The sequence below is a fragment of the Schistocerca piceifrons genome, chromosome 6, assembly GCF_021461385.2.
Source record: "Schistocerca piceifrons isolate TAMUIC-IGC-003096 chromosome 6, iqSchPice1.1, whole genome shotgun sequence".
Taxonomy (NCBI): Eukaryota; Metazoa; Arthropoda; class Insecta; order Orthoptera; family Acrididae; genus Schistocerca; species Schistocerca piceifrons.
This window is the reverse complement of record NC_060143.1, coordinates 333126316-333150578: the sequence shown is the minus strand read 5'-3', so window position 1 is coordinate 333150578 and position 24263 is coordinate 333126316. Positions and strand designations below refer to the sequence as shown.

Here is a 24263-nt window from a genome sequence, read left to right as displayed (position 1 = left end):
CAGCTATTAAAAGTAAATTTTAATGTAGGCAAACCCCCCTGAATTAAAAACATACAAAAGGCTTTCTCAAAGTCAAACCTGCATCCTGTTTGGTTAAACAAAAATGTAAATGCATTACAACTTGTATAAACTTGAACATAAGACAAAGAAATAGCTAGACACATTTTAATCCAAATCTCCATGAAATGGAACCCTTACATAAATCTTTGTATTCAGCATTCTGGTTTGACCTGAAATTTATTCCTTTGAAAATCCATTATTCCTATCAAACCTCAAATTTATTCTGCACTTGAGTATCTGCACAGGCATAACAATTACGTTACACCACATGGTCAGCATGGATGCTACGCAAATCAATAGTAGCTCAGTAGCAGCTGGGGGACAGTACCCTGTGAGAGGAAAATGAACTCACCTTGCAGGTCAATCTACAGGCAGACAAGACCCCAAACCCATGAAGAGACAGGCACAGGAATGACTCAGCATGCAGCAGGCACAGACAGCTGATGGCAAACACTCAGCAACAACACAATGCATGAAGTGCAAGGCAAGGTCTGCAGTGGTTGAATTCTGGGTAAGCACTAGCCCACCTGGCCTACTGCCACCCACAGGTAAACAGATCCACCAGTGAGTCTACCCATACTAAGTGTCACGTGTGCCCTCCTGCACTATCCTGCTGCACTATCCATGCCAACTTGTCTGTCACCTGCGTAGTGTCTACTGGCAGAGGTATTAAATCCCCTCTTAAAAGGTCATGTAGGGCTGGAAATGACTGAGCTTGTCGGGCTGTGACCTATGGCATGGAACTGGAGAGGACCGTGGAGATCCTGGCAGCAAACTGACCTCCAAAGGTAGCAATGACAAAGCAGCTGGCTCTACTGGAGGAGCTCAGAGACTGAGTCAATGGTGGGTCCACTGGCAGCAGTAGATGTGACACCACCTCCTTCAGCAAGAGAGGGGGGCAGGGGAGCAAGAGGTAGAGGAGGTAAATGGTGGGTGGGGGGAGGGGGATGGGGACTAAATCCATGGGCTCCATATTGATAATGATAGGTGCAAGTGTGAGGCTCACTGGAAGGTGAAGCTGCAGGTGACTGGAGTACAGTGGAGGGGATGGCAACAGAGAAGCACGCCACTGCAAGTGGCAGCCCTCACCTGAAACAATGTTATGGTCAATCCTGCCACCCTGTTGACCAGAAGACCACAACGATGTTGTCCCAACAGGTTGTGGGTGCATTGATTTACACGGTGGGTCAGCTGCCCTGTGCCAATATCCACCATAAACAATTACCAACTTTTGTGGCCCATCAAGAGACCCAGCAACCACCCCACCTGCTGGCTAAAGGACCAGGCACAAACGACTGCCCCATGAGGAAAAGTCAGTGGTCCACAGTGGTCCAAGGTAAGCAGCTCAGGGTGCAGAAAATCCAGGAGACCCCACATATGCCACCCATGTAAATGTTCCCACTGACTGGTACATAGCCAAAAAGTTGACATTGCGTTGTCATGGGAAGAGTTAGAAATGGACATCTTCATTTGGGTCTTAAATGTACACAAGAAGCTCTTCACCTACAAGTTAGTAACTGGATGGAATGAGGTGGTAGTCAGATGCTAGATACCACTGTGAATGCAGAAGTTCTAAAAATCCTGTGACACAAACTGCCTGTCACACTAGAGTTCTGGGAGATGTGTCAGTGGCAAAACTAACTGGCAACGCCTGAATAATGGCAGTCAATAAGGAAGAACAGCTGGCCTATGTGCAGGAAAACGGACAACTGCATTGACCATTAACAACCACATGCTGCCCAAAAATGAAGCAGCAAAATCAATGTGCATCCTGTCTCAAGGGTGCCCTGTGTCTGGCTGAGGAGAGAACAGGTGTAACTTGCAGCCTGGTTCTGTGCACAGGCCCCACAAGTCTGCACCAGACATTTGATGTCATGACCAATCACTGGCCAGTAGACGTGACATCATGCTATTACCTTCATATGAGTCATACCCCAGTTTGATACATGCAGCAAATGGAGTAAGCAAGGCCTCAATGTCTGGTGAATGACCATTTAATAGCATGTTCCTTTGTGGCAAGCATGAGGACCCTCTGGAAGACACTGAGCCATCCACATAGGAGGATAAATGTACAGCATGTTTTATCTGCACTTGCAGAGATGTACTTTGTCCACTGCAACTGGACAACCAAAAAGATTTTTCCAAAAAGTGGGTCAGTGACTGTGGCAGTTGTAACTTCATGTGCTGTCAATGGAAAATCCAACAGGATTTGTTTCAACATGTTACCCAGTGGAAACACAAGAGCCTCTTGCTGACTGAACTGGTTACATCTGAAATACTGGTTAAGCAACCAACAAAGTTCATCAAAGGAGAGTTCCTCAGGCTCAGTGGAAGGCTTTATTTGGACAAATTCATATGAACCCATGCTTCTGGATAACAACAAGGCAGTCTTATCAACTGGCTCAATGATACACCTTACCTGGCAAAGCAGCAATAAATGGTGCAAGTAATTCTCTCACTTTTCCTTTGACTCACTGAAATTGGCAAATGGTAGGGGCTCTGAAGAAAACCACGCAGTGAGTGCCTGGCCCTCCCCACACCTGCAAGGCAAGGACATGAAGCAACTCTGAATACTGATTTATCAACTCCTGCACTCGTTCCTGTTGCTGATGTTGCTGAAGTTGTTGGTGCAACCATTTCTGCCAGCACTGCAGAATTGCTGGATCCATGGTGGCCAAAGTCAACACTAGGAGAGGGGGGCGAGAAAAATAGGTGTATCATGTGCATAAAAGTGTCCCATTCTCATGACCACTTTAGAAACTGCACAGATATGACAACTTCGCTACACTACGAGGTGTGGCTAGAAAAAAACCGGACTAGTACTGGTGAAACAATAAAACGAATGCAATAAGGCTGAAAGTCGTGTGGCCTGTCACGTGACTCTCGCTCTGCCTACTGCTCGAGTTTCATCTGCCTCCTGCACTCAGTCTGCCCGTGGCGTCTGTTTTAAGTAGTTGACGTTTTGTCTGTGCGTCGGAAAATGTTGAGTGTACAGAAAGAACGGCGTGTTAACATCAAATTTTGTTTCAAACTAGGAAAATCTGCAAGTGAAACGTTTGTAATGTTACAACAAGTGTACGGCGATGACTGTTTATCGTGAACACAAGTGTTTGAGTGGTTTAAACGATTTAAAGATGGCCGCGAAGACACCAGTGATGACACTCGCACTGGCAGACCATTGTCAGCAAAAACTGATGCAAACATTGAAAAAATCGGTAAACTTGTTCGACAAGATCGTTGTTTAACAATCAGAGATGTGTCTGAGTTAACAGGAGTTGACATGGAACAACCCCCAAAGGCCTCACACTTGAAGTTCCTATCTCTGGCTGCAACCCTTCTTTCCATCAGACCCTATACCAGTTCCAAACTGAACAATCCATTGCCCTCACCCACCTAATCCTTCACCTACACATCAACTCAGCCAATGAACACACCCGTCAACTCCTATCCATAATAAAAGTCCTCATCCCGGCCGCCCCATTGTAGCTGGTTACCAAGCCCCCACAGAACGTATCTCTGCCTACGTAGATCAACACCTTCAACCCATTACATGCAGTCTCCCATCCTTCATCAAAGACACCAACCACTTTCTCGAACGCCTGGAATCCTTACCCAATCTATAACCCCCGGAAGCCATCCTTTTAACCATTGATGCCACTTCCTTATACACAAATATTCCGCACGTCCAGGGCCTCGCTGCGATGGAGCACTTCCTTTCACGCCGACCACCTGCCACCCTACCTAAAACCTCTTTCCTCATTACCTTAGCCAGCTTCATCCTGACCCACAACTTCTTCACTTTTGAAGGCCAGACATACCAACAATTAAAGGGAACAGCCATGGGTACCAGGATGGCCCCCTCGTACGCCAACCTATTCATGGGTCGCTTAGAGGAAGCCTTCTTGGTTACCCAGGCCTGCCAACCCAAAGTTTGGTACAGATTTATTGATGACATCTTCATGATCTGGACTCACAGTGAAGAAGAACGCCAGAATTTCCTCTCCAACCTCAACTCCTTTGGCTCCATCAGATTCACCTGGTCCTACTCCAAATCCCATGCCACTTTCCTTGACGTTGACCTCCATCTGTCCAATGGCCAGCTTCACACGTCCGTCCACATCAAACCCACCAACAAGCAACAGTACCTCCATTATGACAGCTGCCACCCATTCCACATCAAACGGTCCCTTCCCTACGGCCTAGGTCATCGTGGCAAACAAATCTGCTCCAGTCGGAATCCCTAAACCATTACACCAACAACCTGAAAACAGCTTTCACATCCCGCAACTACCCTCCCGACCTGGTACAGAAGCAAATAACCAGAGCCACTTCCTCGTCCCCTCAAACCCAGAATCTCCCACAGAAGAACCACAAAAGTGCCGCACTTGTGACAGGATACTTTCCGGGACTGGATCAGACTCTGAATGTAGCTCTCCAGCAGGGATACGACTTCCTCAAATCCTGCCCTGAAATGAGATCCATCCTTCATGAAATCCTCCCCACTCCACCAAGAGTGTCTTTCCACCGTCCACCTAACCTTCATAACCTCTTAGTTCATCCCTATGAAATCCCCAAACCACCTTCCTTACCCTCTGGCTCCTACCCTTGTAACCGCCCCCACTGTAAAACCTGTCCAATGCACCCTCCCACCACCACCTACTCCAGTCCTGTAACCCGGAAGGTGTACACGATCAAAGGCAGAGCCACGTGTGAAAGCACCCACGTGATTTACCAACTGACCTGCCTACACTGTGAAGCTTTCTATGTGGGAATGACCAGCAACAAACTGTCCATTCGCATGAATGGACACAGGCAGACAGTGTTTGTTGGTAATGAGGATCACCCTGTGACTAAACATGCCTTGGTGCACGGCCAGCACATCTTGGCACAGTGTTACACTGTCTGGGTTATCTGGATACTTCCCACTAACACCAACCTGTCAGAACTCCGGAGATGGGAACTTGTCCTTCAGTATATCCTCTCTTCTCGTTATCTGCCAGGCCTCAACCTCCGCTAATTTCAAGTTGCCACCGCTCATACCTCACCTGTCTTTCAACAACATCTTTGCCTCTGTACTTCCGCCTCGACTGACATCTCTGCCAAACTCTTTGCGTTTACAAATGTCTGCTTGTGTCTGTGTATGTGCGGATGGATATGTGTGTTTGTGTGCGAGTGTATACCTGTCCTTTTTTCCCCCTAAGGTAAGTCTTTCCGCTCCTGGGATTGGAATGACTTCTTACCCTCTCCCTTAAAACCCACATCCTTTCGTCTTTCCCTCTCCTTCCCTCTTTCCTGACGAAGCAACCATTGGTTGCGAAAGCTAGAATTTTGTGTGTATGTATGTGTTTGTTTGTGTTTCTATTGACATGCCAGCGCTTTCGTATGGTACGTCACATCATCTTTGTTTTTAAATATGTATATACCTTCCCTCTTTCCTGACGAAGCAACCATTGGTTGCGAAAGCTAGTATTTTGTGTGTATGTATGTGTTTGTTTGTTTTTCTATCGACCTGCCAGTGCTTTCGTATGGTAAGTCACATCATCTTTCTTTTTAAATATATAGAGTTGATTCCTGGTGCACATGTGTTTACAGCTTCACATCAAGACCACAACTGCTCCCAAAGAGCTCATAAAACAAAGATGTTGATACATGACATGGCTTGGTCATAGCCATCACATTAGCCTCCCTAGAGTGTGGAGCTCAAAGACAAATATAGAGAAATATGAGGGCATAGATGTAAATGAAGTACCTGGGGGGGGGGGGGGGTGGGGGGGGGGGGGGGGGGGGTTAAACAGAAACAATACATGACATTAGTAAACGAAGTCCTTGAGCCAGTGAGGGGGCAGATGGTCATGTCTGACAGGGCGAATCCTTGTACAGCAGTGGAGGAATTCAGGGAGGGAACGGTGGATTGTGAGGAGCCAGGGTAGCTGACTGCCTGTTGCGGTACGAAGGACTTTGACTGTTGACACCCTCATTACCAACAGGCAAGGGGATAGACTTGTCATTGGGGAAGCTGGCTCATTTGTAGAATACAAACACATTATCAGGATACATAACAAAAAACACTATAGAACTACAAATGAAATCAGTGTTGACATTATCTACCACTTCCATAGAGGGAGTGACAGAATCTCCACAGAAATCATCATTGGCGATGTCACACATTCTGAGGCTGACCCCTGATAGATCACAAAATCCTAACAGGGGAGAGGCGTGGGGAGGGGGGGGGAGGGGGGGCTGCCTGTAGGAGAGGGAGTCATCACTAATGTCACTCTGTAGGGTGATGTCACACGCACCTGCAGCACTGTCACCCGACTGGGAGTAGGTAACATCACACGTGCGAGAATGGTGATCACTCACCCGCAAACTATCGGTAGATACCTCATGCACCATGACGTGAGTTCATGACGATAAGTACTTGTGCAGGAATACGGCGGGAAGTGAGTGTGACGGAGGGGGCAGGGGGCATGCAAATGTTAGTGATTAGCTGCTTAACATGCCTGATGAAGGTCATGTCACAGATTTGAGCTGGAGAGAGCGAAGGATCAACTAACTCTGCTGGGAGTGTGAGGGGTACTCCATATAGTACTTCCGCCAGAGATGCACCGAGGTTTTCTTTGTATGTGATCTGAATGCCTTAACATTACACATGGTAGGGCATCAGCCCACTCACCTCTGTGGCACATCAGTGAAGCTTTAAGCATTTGGTGCCAGCATTCGATGAGCCCATTGGTCTGGGGCTGGTGTGCTGTTGTCCTAAATCATTTCACCCTGCACAGTTCACAAAGCTGCCTGAAAAGGATGGACTCGAACTGGTAGCCCTGGTCGGTGGTGATAGAAGCTGGGCAGCTGAAGTGCAAAATCCACATTAATAAAAGGGCTCAGGCCACCATGTCAGCTGTGATAGTAGTGAGGGGAATTACCTCCACTAAGCGGATTAACCTGTCGATGGCAGACAGTATGTAATGAAAGGGGCCCCAGAGGGGTAGGGGCTCAACAATATCAATGTGCATGTGTTGAAATCTTCATTTTGCCACATCAAACGTACCCATGGGGGGCTGTGCATCACGTCCTACTTTTGCACACTGACAAGCCACATATGCTCATGCCCAACTGCAACATTGTTTTATCACCGCGGTCCAAATGAAATGTCGGATACTAGACATGCGGTAACGTGTATGCCAGGGCGTGCCAAGTCGTGAATACTATTAAAAATGTCCCAGAGGAGAGGTGCAGGAATCACTGGACATATGTGTCCCATTGAAATGTCACACCAGATGCATGACAAGAACCCAGGAAGTATCCGTAACTTGAGTCCGAGTCCTGTTTTAGTACTGGAGTGCAATGTGGCAAGTTCAAATACTGACACATGAGATAAAAAATTGATGACATTTTCTGCCCTCGGATTTAATGTATGTCAGTTGTAAACTGGCATATGAGGTCCGTATGATGGAAATGCTTCAGGGATGAGTCCTTGCTTGGTTTGCGGAAAGCGTATATGAGTAGTTCGTGGTCGGTAAATACCATTATATGGCAACCTACAATATCGTCTTGGAAATGTTTGATAGTGGTGTAAATAGCAAATAGCTCCCAGTTGAAGGTCTACCATTTGCGTTGAGAAGTGGACAGCTCGTGGGGTCACCAGTATGGCTTTAGTGTTTTATGATTGCAGGATCCAATGATGTACACACGTACACCACACACACACACACACACACACACACACACACACACACACACACAGGTGTTATGGGTATTAAAGAACAAGGTAAGAAACACACCAATCTATCTACAGAAATAAATAAAACAAGACAGAAGCTTCAAAAGTGTATGGTGACCATCATCCAAGTCACATATCAACACCTTTGTTTTCCAGGCTCTTAGGGAGCAGTCCGTGGTCTCAATGCAACACTGTAAATATGTGTGTACTAGAAATCAGCTATATATATCTGATTTCCTGTACACACATATTTACAGTGTGGTTGTTACCTTGTTCTTTAATACCCGCAACACCTTGCCACAATTTATTAATTAACTATTTCTGATACTGAACAAAAGCTGACCTCTCTTCTCTGAACTTCTTAGCTGTACTGCTCTGCATTCCTTTCAGTTGTCTATCTTCTCTGAACTTCTTAGCTGTACTACTCTGCATTCCTTTCAGTTGTCTATTTGTACATTTTAGATTTCCTCAGATTCAATCAGCAAAGTCTTTAGCAAAGTTAGCTTCACATTATCATTATCATTATTATTATTATTTTACAGCAGATTGCTTTGCAAGATTAGCCTGCACTTTCTTACAATTGTCTAGATATTCTTTCTGTCAGCTGTTCATATTCTACAAAAGTAACTGCATCATATTAGAAAGATCTTCATCCTCTGTATTGTCTACATCTATTTCCTGTTGGTTATTCTTTGACAGCAGTGTGGAGGCACTCTGATTCACAACCTCTAGTGTACTATTTGTATCAATACTGCCTTCAGTTCTACTATATTCCCAATGACCTTGAATCTACTGACATTTCTTTCCCTGTATCTGCAGTTTAATTAAGTCTGTACACACCATCTTAGCCATCTTGTCATTGTCATACATTCTGAATTTTGTTACTATGTTACATAAAATGGATCCTCACTCAGCACAGTCAATTATCCTATGCAATATTGTTTTAACATTGCAGCACAATATTAAGTGCACTATGCAGCAATCCAGTGCCATGCATTACTATGCTCTTTCGCCAATTGTGTGTGACACATACTTTTGTCTGTTTGTGATGACGATCTGGCTGCCATTGGGAAGTACTGCTGATGTGATGTGTCACAATGCAATGGTTCTGCTCTCTTCTTTCTTGTGTAATCCAAATGCAATGAACAAGATTAACCCACATAGTCAAGTTACCTTTCATGTCCAAAGTTCTTAATTCTCTTTTTGGCATGTTGTCTCTATTCAATGCACACAATTACTTCTGTACCAAAATTTTCAGTCTTTCCGTTCAACACATGTAACTCTTTTCTAGTACCTGTCCTTTTTTCCCCCCTAAGGTAAGTCTTTCCGCTCCCGGGATTGGAATGACTCCTTACCCTCTCCTTTAAAAACCCACTTCCTTTCGTCTTCCCCTCTCCTTCCCTCTTTCCTGATGAGGCAACAGTTTGTTGCGAAAGCTTGAATTTTGTGTGTATGTTTGTGTTTGTTTGTGTGTCTATCGACCTGCCCAGCGCTTTTGTTCGGTAAGTCACCTCATCTTTGTTTTATATATAATTTTTCCCACGTGGAATGTTTCCTTCCATTATATTTTCTAGTAATTATTATCACAAATCAATCTGGCACAGCTTAATCCACTAAAGTCCTATTCTAAAATGTGGCATCATTTTGAGTTAATGGGATTTTGGTTAATGTCCTCTAATTCTACTTTCATCACCAATTTCTTCACCAAAGAACTGAGTTCTTTTACATGGCAACATATGTACAGTTTCTTCATCAGAAACAGTCCTCTTCATCAGAAACAGTCTCTTCATTTTTCAAAATGCAAATTGCATTAATTCAGTCCTGTCATGCATCAAACATATGCAACCACCTCCTGTGTTATTTAATAGTTCAGTTGGCTGTCAGACAAATAAGAGAAGATAGCTGGTGATTACACCCACATACATAGACGATTATTGAATTCTGCTGTATGCCTGAGACTGACCTACACACTACTTCCTAAGCTCATAATGATTTATATTTACTGATACTTTTGAAATGATAAACGTCACTCAATGGAAACAGAGTTTATTAATTCTTGAAACAAATAAATGGACACTAATCTGGCTCATATGCAGATTCACAGCACTCACTCCTTCCAACCACAGTATAAAATTTAAGGTGAAAGTTGCATTCTGAAAGGTTAAACTGACTCACTGGAGCACAATATAACTTCTTCCAATATCTAAACATATTGACAGTCACCTTATTAATGATGAAACACCCACGCAACATTACTGGTGGCAACACATGTAATATTCTGTGATTACTCTTCCAGCTATAACTTCAGTTTCCTTTTGAATATATTGACAAAACTTTTCCACAGTTACAGAATTATTTCCTCCATTCATTGAACTCCTCTAAATCTTAATCATGCAGATATTTCTTTCATTAACAGAAACTGTTTCTGACACTGCAGCCGCATCCTGATTCTCTTCAGTGGCAGCTTGTCACAAATTACATTGCTTCTTCCATATCTGTCCAAGTGTGCACGGTCTGATGGGGGGACTACCCACTTTTTGGCATGAAATGTTCCTTTCTGGGACCTTCCAGAAGGCTAGTGATATGGTACCAACCAGTAGTGGGAGTTATAATTAATTATTTAGTAAGGGTATCAAGAACAGACCCTTTACAAGAGTACTGTAACTGTTTTTCCCCTTTACTGCAGATGTTTATCCCATGTTAAAAACTCTTGAAGAACACTAAATAGGAATGTCCAATTGTTTGAGTTATTCTTGCTCCTCTAAAAAGCTCCCTTCCTTCTAGTCCTCATTTTATTTGTGCCCTCCTGCATTATTAAATATTTTTTTCTTTGCAGTCTCCTCCGAGTACCTAAAATGATACCAAATTTGTAATTTTTGTTACAGCAATATGTAGATCAACATGGCCCATATGAGATACTCCCCCGTTCCAAGAGTTTGCTGATGTTACTTGATAGGCTGTGCAGTGTCCACTCTCGTTACCTCAATGTCTGCAAACTTATCATCAGCATCACCACACAGAAAGAACCACAAGACATGAATAATGTAAGTTTTCATTTTTTTTAAACTCATTATTACCATAAATTCCTGGTTTGTATGATTGTCTATCATCACTTTCACTTTCCACACTTTTAATTGTGTTAATTCCATGTAATCCACTTCTTATGTTACTGTTAATGAGGAAAGCAAGCTTCAGCAAAAATGTAGTACAAAATTTCTCACTTTGAAATACAATCAGCAAGTGAATCTCAAATTACAACACCAGATAATGAATAATGAACATTGTGGTGGAATTGTCCCATATAAATGAAATTTTGTTCAAGTGTACACCCTTTAAACATTGTGTATGATCAAAGGAAAATCCAGTCAACAAAACTAACAAATAATGTGATAGAACTGCTTGCCAGTACTTTTAGGAGGAAAAATGTGTATTGCTGGTGATGGATATATACAAAAATAAAAGTGATAAATTTCCTAGCTTTCAGAACTAGAAGTTGCTTTGGTGGGGAGGGGAGTGGTATAGACTGGGGAAGATTAAAATGGGACAGCTCACACTGTCAGTGGAAAGTCTCAAACAGCACATCTGGTACCTCTACAGGAGGAGATGGTCATCAGAATATGTGAGTTTTAAACTCTGTAGCAAGAGAAACAGACTGTTGTGCTCCCTCGCATTTTTATTGAGATATTGGGACCAGCAAGATTTACTGACATTCACCAAGTTTACTTATTATATAGCATCTGCAGCCACCAAGAGTACTGAACAATGACCCAGCATGGCATTGCTGAGAGAGAGAATCCATTACACAAGGCAAGAAGAAGATAGTCTCCAGCAGCTTGTTTCCACTTCATCTGAATACCTCGTCACATCTGTCAGCAGATTCCTGAGAATGGATGGACAGTGTTGCATGGTTGGTTGCTTTCAGACTGGATGTGGCAGCAGACCATAATGTGTTAAACTTACAAGTGCCATTGTCTTACACAACAATAATCACTAAAAGATAAACTATGCAGAGGCACTGTATTTAATTTCACAGACAAGCCACTGAGTAACGCTGTGACATTAGCATTGGAAAAGCGACTACATTTTTAGCCTGCTCTGAAGACTTTGTTCATAAAGGATTTTATCTTGAAAAAAGATGTCTTGGAATGAGGGAGTATCTCATATGGGCCATGCTGATCTACATATTTTTGTAACAAAAGTTACATACGTGGTATCATTTTAGGTGCTCTGAGAAGACTGCTGACTAAATAAGCAGGAGCCTTGCAGGCCTTTAACTAGGATGCCCACACTCAAGCAGGACATCAACACTGAAGAAAGAAAAGCACTCTGTTCCTTACAAGAAGGCACATAAATAATAATTTTACCTGCTGACAAGGGAAACAGTACTGTTCTTCTCCATGCAACATCTTACTTAGCAGGAAGATGGCTTTAGTGCAGGACTCAGCATGTCATGGTCTTCAGAAGGATCCAATGGATGCAGTACAATGGAAGGCATCTGCACTCCTCAAATCTAGCTAGTTTCCTGAACATCTGAAAAAGAGCTTAAGAACACATGCACCAGTTTCACCTTAATTTTACAGCCTACCCAAGAATCATACAGAAGGGGTTCTACTTCACCCCACCGTGAGCAGGATAGGAACCTCAACATATTACCTAGCAAAACATTTGTCTTCTCTTCTATGCCATTTGGTAGAAAGATGTGAGCACCATATTTAAAGCTCAGAAGATTTGTGTCTCAAACCAAAAGATATATGAGTTTCAATATAGTTTGAAACAAATACTAACAAAGAGATAGAGGGGCTGGCCAGTACTTACCTCAGCTCAGTACAGCCGATAGATACACATAAAACAGAACTGAAAATTTACATTCCTAGCTTTCGGAACTTTGTTCCTTCATCAGGGAGGAGAGAGGGGAAAAAAGGGAAGAAGGGAAAGTGGATTCAGTTACTCACAACCCAGGTTATGAAGCAACAGGGAAAGGTAAACAGGGAGGGTGGCAAGGATGGAGGCATGGAGCTTAAGAACACATGCACCAGTTTCACCTTAATTTTACAGCCTACCCAAGAAACATACAGATGGGGTTCTACTGCCTCCATCCTTGCCACCCTCCCTGTTTACCTTTCCCTGTTGCTTCATAACCTGGGTTGTGAGTAACTGAATCCACTTTCCCTTCTTCCCTTTTTTCCCCTCTCTCCTCCCTGATGAAGGAACAAAGTTCCGAAAGCTAGGAATGTAAATTTTCAGTTCTGTTTTATGTGTATCTATCGGCTGTATTGAGCTGAGGTAAGTACTGGCCAGCCCCTCTATCTCTTTGTTAGTATTTGTTTCACATCTTATATGAGATTTTCCATTAATCATTTCAATATAGTTTCTTTGTTTACACAAGTACCACTGATGGGTTCACTACAACTAGTAGGAGCTAAGAAGGAGCTGGATGTCTTTCAACCTTACAAACATGTGCTTACCTCAACTTACTTTTTATTTAATGAACAATGTTTTGTGCAAACTAGCAGTGTTGCTATGCGTAGCCCTTTGTCTCCCACAGTAGCTAAACTTTTTATGGACAGGGACACAGTCTGTGTATGTGTGGATGGATATGTGTGTGTGTGCAAGTGTATACCTGTCCTTTTTTCCCCCTAAGGTAAGTCTTTCCGCTCCCGGGATTGGAATGACTCCTTACCCTCTCCCTTAAAACCCACATCCTTTCGTCTTTCCCTCTCCTTCCCTCTTTCCTGATGAAGCAACCGTTTGTTGTGAAAGCTTGAATTTTGTGTGTATGTTTGTGTTTGTTTGTGTGTCTATCGACCTGCCAGCACTTTCGTTTGGTAAGTCACATCGTCTTTGTTTTTAGATATAATATTAATTTGCTTTATTTAATAATTAGGTCATTCTTTTGCCTCAAGACAGACAAGGCCCAAGCATATGACAGAATGCAACAGCAGGGACTTGTGTGTTTCACCATTGACAGAGTGGTCTGAACACTCACTCCCCCCCCCCCCCCCCCCTTGCCCAAACAGTGACTGCCATACAGGAGTAGCTATCTGAAAACAGCCAACAGGCTGTTGGGAAGCTCTCCTCCACTATAACCTTTCTCCAAGGGGTACTTGTCCAGTGTGGCATGCGGGATACTTTTTTATAATGATGTCTTTAGCTATTATTGATCTTTAAGCAATAAAAAATGCAATCAATGTTCTCTTTTGTGTACATTCAAACCTACATACACAATTACAAAAATAACAATTGTGGTGTTAAAGATATTTTAGATCATTATTTTCCATCACACATATTTTAGATAATTATTGCCTATAAAGATACAAATTTGTGCATCATAATGCACATGATATATTTAATATATTAACATATGTAAATTTAATCTAAATGAAACTATCTTAGTACTTAAGATCATCTTTAGGGCACATTTTGAACTCTTCTACTGCGTATAGTGCTTTTTCTCTGGGTCATTTCTGTGTGGTGCTTTTAAACATAGTCAGTGACACACTGAGTGCCTGTACTGGCAATATTTTAAATAGTTTTACCCCCAGGTGTTGTTGGTTACTCAGTGCAAGTTGTAGAATGTTGAATATGGATGTAATAGCTGTCAAAGAGTGGTTGAAAGTTTTGTTCAGCTGATTTGAGTTTTGGTTTATATGTTTGTGAATGGGTTCTTGGACAAGTGAGTGGAAAGGTGTTGGGTGGTATTATTATTATGATATTAATCCTCTTTTAGAGTGTTACTTTATTATTTTATCTATTAGTGTAAACAATGAGTTGTTTGGCATGTGTACTTGGTCATTCAACAGGGTTTTCTTTTCTGCTTTGGTTTTCTCTATGTGGTGATTTTCTTGCAGGGTTAGAAGGTGTTTTTTTTATTGTTGATTCTAATTATTTTCATGTTTTCTTCTCCAGCTGTTGGTTTGTGATTGTGTTCTCTTAGGTGTTCTATGAATGTAGAGTGGTTTGTCCCATACTTCTAGGCTTTCATGTGTTCTTTGTGACTGACATCAAATGTTCTGCCTGTTTGTCCTATGTATCTGTCAGCACAATTGTTACACTGTAATTGATATATACCTGCTTCCTAGTATATGTCTCAGTTTTTTATCAATTTTAAGGTGTATTTTTGAATAGAACTGTCTGTTGTGTACATTATGTTTATTTCTTGTCTTTTGAAAAAGTTGGTGATTTTATGTGTGATGTGTTTGTATGTCATTGTGTACCATCTTGTGTTTCCTCTTATATTTTCCTGATTATTCTGTGTACTCCAGGAGAAATAAACTATAATGCAGTAAGAAAAGATGGTTTTTATTTACAAAACAAATATTTCTGTGCTTGCTGTGGAGGATGGCCATGGAAACAAACTTGTTATGGTCTCAAAATGGCGTATGTCAAATGTGTGTGAATTCTCCCACAACCAAATGGCATATGTCAAATGGATATGGATAAAGGCATAGTATGCACTGAGCAACAAGTTATCACTAACTTGAGTTCTTAATTCACCCAACGAATATGTCACTAGTGCCATCTTAATACAGATATAATCAGATGATCCTGCTGTGTTAATTTTGAGTCAATTTGGTCCCAAGTAGTTTAGCTGACGTAGACTAAAGAGAATATTTACAGTTTTTTCATGATTATATGCAGTTCACTGATTTTGAACCACTTACTGGCTCCTGTGAGATGATCCCTACTCCTGCTTTAAAGTTCCTAAGTGTTTCCCAGCTGTAGTAAAAGTGGTATCATTTGTGTAGGGTGTAGATTTACATAACATAGTGCAGGACAAGTCATTTACATATATTATGAAGAGTAAAGGTCCAAACAGAGAACCTTGTGGTGTGCCCTGTGTGATACCCAAGAAGTTTGTCTTCATATTGTTGAACAGCACAATTTGTTTTCCTGTCACTCAGGGAGGACCTGATCAGAGATAGTTCTGAGCCTCTAAAATCATAGCAGTAGAGCTTTTCTAGCAATATTCTATGGCTAACAGAGACGAATACCTTGCTGAGATCCATGAGGACAGTTTTAATAGGTAACATTGATTCAAATTATGATAGAAGAAATGAAACAATATTTTCAATTGCTTTTATGTTGACAAGCTGGACCTGAAGCCAAGTTGACAGTCACTAAGAATATTATTCACAGACAGATGTTTGCCAATTTGAAGACATATGCAATAAGAAGCTTATTATACTACTTTCAAAATGGTGGGTACAAGAGAAATTGGATGTCAGTTATTAGGACAAGACTTGTCACCTTTTTTGTGCAGAGGAGCACTAATGGTCATTTTTAAGGATGAAGGGAAACAGCCACTGACAGGCATTTGGTTTATGATATATCATAGTGGAGAGACCATAAATTCTTCTGATTAGTTGATTATATAACTCCTAAGCCACTTCTTCATGAAGGTAAGTAGATGAATGAAAAAATTACGGATTTGTAGTGTGTGTTTCTATGTTTCCACTGTATGGTTTTTCTCTACCTTGCTTGAAGATACTATAGACAAACAGAAATATATTATTTCCATTTGTCATCACAATTTGATATCCATAAATAAATACCTTGAACATAGGTGTAGTGTGTATTAAGGTTTTAAAAGTTAACATCACATTAAATGTACATGAAAATTGTTTACAGTCAAGACTGTCATTTGATATTGCACACCTGGTTGCTGGAGCATCAGTATATTCAACAATACATTTCAGACAGCTAATAAAATCAGGTGAGTATGAAATATTGCCTCACAAACATAATATTTAAAGTACAATGTTCTAATTTTTATGCCAGCGATAACAACCACAGAATTTTTAATTATTATGGTTCCCTGCATATTTACTGTTTTGTCTGGTTTGTAGTGGAGTTCTTTCAGATCAGACAGATAATGTTTCGTATCTATAATTAATTAACATAAACAATTAAAAGGTATAGAGAACATGAACCCCACCGCAAATTAACAGGATAGGAAGGCATCATACAATAGAAGATGTAACAATATATTTTAAATATATGACACTTGCATGGATAATGACTGATCTGTACTACAGATACCATTAGAAGCTCAGTAAGTACCTTCTCTCACTACTATGGCTACAGTAAGCTTTTGTCCAAAAGGCCTTCTTTTGAAGTACTTTATTGTGCCTGTCTGCAACTTCTATCTAAATATACATTTACATCTATACTCAGAAAACCACCATGAGGCACATGGCTGTGGGTTTTGTACTAGTTATTAGAGTTTCTTTCTGTTCTATTCACATATGGAGATGGGAAAAATGATTGTTTGAATGCCTTTGTGCATGCAGTAATTATTCTAATCTTACCCTCACAATCCCTTTGTGGGCAATATGTAGGGGGTTGTAGTATATCCCTAGAGTAATCATTTAATACTGGTTCTTGAAATTTCATTAATAGACTTTCTCAGGATAGTTGACATCTGTCTTCAAGAGTCTGTCGGTTCAGTTACTGTAGTATCTCTGTGACACTCCCCCATGGCTTAACAGACCTGTGACCATTCATGGTACCCTTATCTGTATATGTTTAATATCCCCTCTTAGTCCTATCTGGTACACAGTTGAGCAATATTCTAGAACTGGTCACATGAGTGATTTGTAAGCAATATCCTTTGTAGACTGATTGCATTTCCCCAGTATTTGAACACTAAACTGAAATCTAACTCCTGCTTTACCTGTGACTGAATTTATGTGATCATTCCATTTCATATCCCAACAAAGTGTTAGACCCAAGTATTTGTATGAGTTGGGTGATTCCAATAGTGACTCATTGATTTTACAGATAGGATACTACATTTAATTCATTTTGTGAAGTGCAAAATTTTACATGTCTGAACATTTAGAGAAAATTGCCAATCTCTACACCAAGTTGAAATCTTATGAAGATCTGACTGAATATTAATGCGGCCTCTCTCAGATAGTACCTCATTATAGATAAGTGCAACATCATTTGCAAAAAGGCTGATTTTACTATTAATATTGTCTGCAAGGTCATTAATATACAACATGAACAGCAAGGGTCCTAATACACTTCCCTGGGGCACACCAGAAGTTACTCCTACATCTGATAATGATTCTCCAACCAAGATAGCATGGTGTGTCCTCCCTATGAAAAAGCCCTCAACACAGTCACAAATTTATTTGATACCCCATATAATCATACTTGTGACAGTAAGTGTAGGTGCAGTACTGAGTCAAATAATTTTCAGAAATCAAGAAACACTGCATGTACCTGGTTGCCTTGATCCAAAGCTTTCAGTATGTCATGTGACAAAAGTGAGAGTTGGGTTTCACATGATCAATCTTTGCTAAATCCATGCTGGCTGGCATTGAGGAGGTCATTCTGTTCGAGACACATCATTATGTCTGAGCTCAGGATATGTTCTAAGATTCTACAACACATCAGAGTCCAGGATATTGGATGGTAGTTTTGTGGATCACTTCAACAACCTTTCTTGTAGATGGGTGTGACCTGTGCCTTTTTCCAAGAACTGGACATGGTTTTTTGTTTGAGGCATCTATGATAGATTATAGTTAAAATATAAGCTAAATCAGCCACAAATTCAGTATAGAATATGATGGGGATTCCATTGGTGCCTGGAGCTTTGTTCAGTTTTAATGATTTCAGCTATTTCTTGACACCACTGACACTAGTACTTATTTCATTCCACTTTTCAGTGGTACGAGGATTAAATTGAGGTAGTTCTCCTGTTTTTTTTTTTTTCCTTCCTTTTTTTTCCTTTGTGAAGGAATATTTGAAAACAGAGTTAAGCATTTCAGCTTTTGCTTTGTTACCCTCAATATCATTTCCTGGCTCATTCACTGTGGATTGGACACTAACTTTGGTGCCACTAGCAGCCTTTTCATATGACTGCAATTTCTTTGGGTTCTGAGAAAGATCAATTGAAAATATTCTGCTACAGTAGTAATTGAATGAATCATTCATTGCACTCTTGACAGCCAAACACATTTCATTCAGCATCTCTCTATCTATAGCCCTACAGTTTGCTCTACATCTGTTATGCAGTAATCTCTGTTTGTTATGAAGTTTCTTTACAGTGACTGTATACCATGGAGGTTTCCTCCCATTATCAACTGTTCTACTGGATACATATCTGTCCAGTGCAGGTCAACTATTCCTTTCAACTTGAGCCAGAGAGCCTCACATGCTCCTGCCCTGTGCTGAAAGTTTCAAGTTCCTACTGAAATATGACGTAACTGATTTTTTTTTTGACCATATGTATCTTCCTGCTTGTTTTAGTTGTCCTTTGTACTTTGGTAATCATTGTTGCCCCTGATACTAGTTTCAATATGGTCATCTTCAAAGAGGTCAGGTCTATTTGTTGCCATTAGATTCAATATATTTCCATTATGGGTGGGGTTCCTAACTGTTTTAAGTTATTTTCAGATAAGGCATTTAATAAAGTTTCAGAGGGTGTCCTATCATGCCCACCTCTAACAAAACTTTAATTTTCCGATTTAATTGTTGCATGATTAATGTCTTCACTGATGATTAAAATATGATTGGGGAACTTACATACAAGCGAACTGAGGTTTTCTCTGAAGTTCATGGTTACATCAGGAGATGTGTCTGGTGGACAATAGAAGGTTCCAATTATCATTTTATGCCCACTGCTGATACTGATCTCACATGCAGCTTCAATTTCTATCTCAGAGTTTCTTGTCTACTGCGACAAATAGCTACCTCCATTTCCTATTTGCCTACCCTTTCAATATACACTTATATGGTGAGAGGTAGTCTATCATTTTCATAATATTGTTGTTATTCCATCCTGGACTTTTCATTGTTTAAAAAATGTATCGTCTGTTGAAAATTTAACATCTTGATCATAAGTACCTTAGTTGGTGATTCAAAATAATTGATCACATATACAAAACACTTGTGTGACTTGCAGCATGAGTTCTGACATTTTGTCTTTAGTTTTAGTCAAGGTCCTGGTAAGTGATCTGTTCAGTGAAACAGGGACTGATTTCAGGAAACTAACAGGGTCTTGTGTTTAAAATTAATGAGTATTCAAATTATGTCAAACATATTTCCACATGCTACCAAACTCATAATTGTAGTTTATAGTTATCAATTGTTTCAATTTTTTAAATTGATGTTTCCAAACAACTAATTTTTATAGGTGTAAATGTGCACAATTTTCCAGTAACTTTATTCCCATACAAAACTTCTGTCTGCACTAACAGTTGATGTGACATGGAGAGCATAAAAACAACAACAAATGCCAATTCATTCTACTGGGAATATAATTTCCTTTAAGAAGGGGAGGGAGGCTTCTGCCTCTAAGAATGTAGCTCATTACACGTGAATCATTTCAAATGGGTGTCACTTTGGAGGCTTGAGTGTTCAGCTTGTCTGATGTGTAACTTTGTAGTGTTGCTGAATGTGATAAGTATGTGCAGAGTGTAAGGTTGTGCTTATATTTTAATAATAAGTAGTTATATGTGAATGAATGGAACCTGGTTCTGGCCCATAGATTATTCCATTCAAACAATGCCGCAAAGGAGCCACTGAGCTTAATACCCATAACAATACCACATGCACTCATAGCCTGCTGTGAGTGTGTAAATTAACCATGGGTATTGACGCTGTGTCTAATTAATTATGTACTTTACACCACGTTCTCACCTACTACTGACAGTCAGGTATTGGTGATAAAATTTTCAGCAGGATTAAAACTGGTTATCGCTGAGCATCTCACACTAAGTTTTCATTGTCCTTCACATAGTGTATTGAAATTGAAATTCCTGTAGGACCATGGCCACTGTATATGTCTAGTATGCAAGAGTTTAATCTTTAATAGAAATGTTAATGTTCTATGGTTGCTGTGTACTATTGTTTGATGTCCAACTAATAAATATTTAAATTTTTTTAAATGCCCACACAATGGCTAGTATCTTTTTTCAGTGATTCTATAGTTTCTTTATGTTGTGTTAGCATTCAGCTTCTGAATGCTACGGAGCAATGTTCTATTCCCTGGCATGTATGTTTCTCTTGATACAAATGAGCTCCTAGACCATAGTCTGATGTGTCTGTTACCAAATGGAAATATAGGTCAAAATCTGGGCTTATTAACAATGGTGTTGAAGGTATATGGTATTTCAGGTTTAAGAATTCAGTACTACAGGCTAGTGTTCATTTCCAAGGTGTTATGTTTTATGAGTAGGGCCATCTTACATGTTGCATTTAATTACTAGATAGAAATTGCCCGTATAATCATATTATTCCAAGGAATGTCTTGTATTGCATCTTAGTCGTCAATTTGGGGCAACGAGTTATTGCATCTAACCAATGTGATATTGTGTGACTCCGTCTGCACTCAATATATGACTCAAAAATTTGACTTTGCTCCTACCAAGCTGTGATTTTGAAAGTTTTATTGTTATTCCCTGATCTAATGTCTGAAGATGTTCATCCCAGTTATAGATATGACTACCATATCTCCAAAATATATTAAAGCCTTGTCTTGTAAGTTAACCCTTATCATGTTGTCTAAGGCTCTGATGAACACTGGAGCAGAAACAGTTTAAAATACATGATTTGTCTTCAGACAGGACTGGAGTGTATTTTCTTGAATCTATGTGTATTTGTATTTGCCAATAACTGAGTCTAAAGTCTGTTGTACTGATATATTTCATCCCTGTAAATTTTGTCAATAGCTCCTCAATGATTGGGGTTCAGTTACCATATTAGTTGTTCTTGTGTCAAAGACTAACCACACTGATCCATCAAGTTTTTTTTTAACAGATACCAATGGACTGTTGGAACAGCTGTTAGAATTTTCTACAACGTTCCAAGCAATCATCCTGTTTAATCCCTGTCTTGTTGACTCTTTTGTTGCTACCAGTATTGGGTAAAGTTTCACAAAAAATAATTTGTGAGATTCTATCTTTAGCATAAACATACAATCTTTACTGAGTTCTGGTTTCATGGAGAAACTGTCTTTGTGCTTACTTAGCAGGGCTAAGGAAAGGTAAGCCAAAATCTGACTGTAATAACAATGGTGTTGAAGCTACATGGTTTCTGAATTTTAAGAATTCTGCACTACAGTCTGGTGTCTATTTCCAAAGTGTTTTGTTTTTGAGGAGGGCCATCTTATGTGTTGCATTTAATACATTACTAGATACTAGATAGAAATTTCCTGTATAATCCTTTCATTGCAAGAAATGACTTCTGTTTGATTTCAAGTCCTGAGAATTTGCTAATATTAGCTTCAATGTCCTCTTTATTTATCTGTTTATTATAAATAGTATATGGCCTTTTCTTATAGTTATCTAGTCATTTCTGCTATGAGTGCTATTTTATATTTCTGCGACATAACTGTTTCAAAGAGAGTGTCATTAATTCTGCACCTTTCCCATAAGTGGATGTTATAAACCTTTTCCTGAAATCTAATACAACGCCTTGCTCAGACAACTGATCAATACCTAGAATTGTAGCGACATTTAATCCTACAGTAAGTAACATTGGGTATTCAACTGTAGATTTATCAACACTAAATCTCACTAACATCTCTGTTTGTGTTGGTTTGCCATTGGTTCCTGCGACTCCTATTATCTTGCATCCACATACTCAAAATGCTGGAAAACACTGCAGTATGTTATTCTGTTCTAGAAGGTTTTTGTCTATTACATTCATGCCACTACCTGAATCTCAAATTATGTTTACTGGAACATTTTCTGTTGTGACTTTTAGTTTTGGTCAAATACATCCGTTAATTTGTTGTTTAGTTTCCTGTAATAAATCATTTGCAATATTCTCATTGCTATATCTTAATAGGTGTCAGTTATTCAATGTGGCTTGTTTTCATTTGCTTCTGGGGACTGAGTCCATCCACAGAAGCCTACTAGTTTTCTCTCTCTGTAGTACTGGTATTATTGCCAAAAATCCTACTGAACTGGGCTCTATTGTTGCCACTACCCCTCCACTTTGTCTTTGAGGCTACAGCATTTTCTGTGACCTGTCAAAAACCTTTCACTCTGTGAATCACAGCATTCTCTTAAGTGCTGCAAAATGGTTAAAGTGGTACCCAACTAATGCTAATGGCCTTTCCACAGTCGGGCTGGACAAGAGCTTGCATGGGTAACCATCTTGTCTGTCAAGCACTGTTGGCAAGTGGGGTGCACTCGGCCCTTGTGAAGCAAAATTGATTGAGGAGCTACTTGACTGAGAAACAGTGGCTCTGGTCTGGTAAACTGACATACAGCCAAGAGAGTGGTCTGCAGACCACATGCCCCTCCATATCTGCATCCTGTGACACCTGTGGGTTGAGGATTACACAGCAGCCAGGGAGTCCCATTGGACCTTCATGGCCTGTTAGGCCAAAGTTACTTAACTAACAAAAAATAAAGGGTGTCATTGCAAAATACCTGAGGAGAAGCAATCAGTCTTCATCTGATTGGGAATTAATGTTCCTCAAGATTCCACCTCGGGACCATTGCTTTCTCTTGTGTACATAAATGACAAGGAGGAAGACATTAGTTTTTAATGTCCCATCAACAACAAGGTCATTAGAAACAGAGCACAAGCACAGATTGGGAAGAATTGGGAAAGAATGCGGTCATGCCCTTTTGAAGGAACCATTCCAGCGTTTGTCTTAAGCGATTTACAGAAATCGTGGAAAACTTAAGCCAGGATGGCCAGACACAGGTTTGAACCATTGTCCTCCTGAATGGAAGTCCAGTGTGCCAACCACTCCTACATCGATGACCTCTCACCTGTTACATTGCCAGATACTAAGTTTGTTTTGTTTGCAGATGATAGAAACATTGCAATAAATAGCAAGTCATATATGGATTTAGAAATGACTGATAATCAAAATTTCACTGACATTATAAATGGTTTAAAGCTAATTCACTGTCACTAAACTTTGAAAAGACTCGCTATAAGCAGTTCAGAAGCTATAAGAGATTTCTGCCCTCTTGTGTATAACTTATGAAGACATGCAGATAGAAGAGGTTGACAGTGTTAAATTTCTGTGATTACAACTCAATAATAAATTTAGTTGGGAAAGCTAAATCACAGAATTGGTGAAGCACCCAAAAAAGTCTGTATATACCATACAAATGATGTCAGATGTAGGAGATATAAATACTAAAAACTTTCATATTTTGCTTACTTTCATTCTATTATGTATATGGGATCATATTCTTGGGTAACTCATCAAACCGAGTAAAAGCTTTTAAGAGAGTGAAAGCATATAATAAGATGCACTTATGGTGTAAATTCAAGAACATCATGTAGAAAGCTGTTCAAGGAACTGGATATTCTAATCAATGCTTCTCAGTATATTTATTCCTTAATGAATTTTGTTCGAAATAATATGACTCTATTTCCAACCAACAGCTCAATACATAGTATCTATACTAGGGATAGTAACAATCTACATAAAGACTTAAAATCATTTAGTTTGGTCCAAAAGGGGTTCAATATTCAGCAACACACATTTTCAATAAGT

At 40.1% G+C, this 24263-nt stretch overlaps 1 protein-coding gene across 1 annotated transcript in view; it reads left to right on the top strand.

Annotated features, from left to right (window-relative positions):
- Positions 1-24263, top strand: part of LOC124803299 (lipase 1-like) — a 221342-nt gene that overhangs the window by 171695 nt on the left and 25384 nt on the right. Inside the window, exons 5-6 of the mRNA XM_047264482.1 lie at positions 10669-10827; positions 16412-16496. Coding sequence (XP_047120438.1) covers positions 10669-10827; positions 16412-16496 — 244 coding nt within the window. The remainder of the gene's footprint in view (positions 1-10668; positions 10828-16411; positions 16497-24263) is intronic.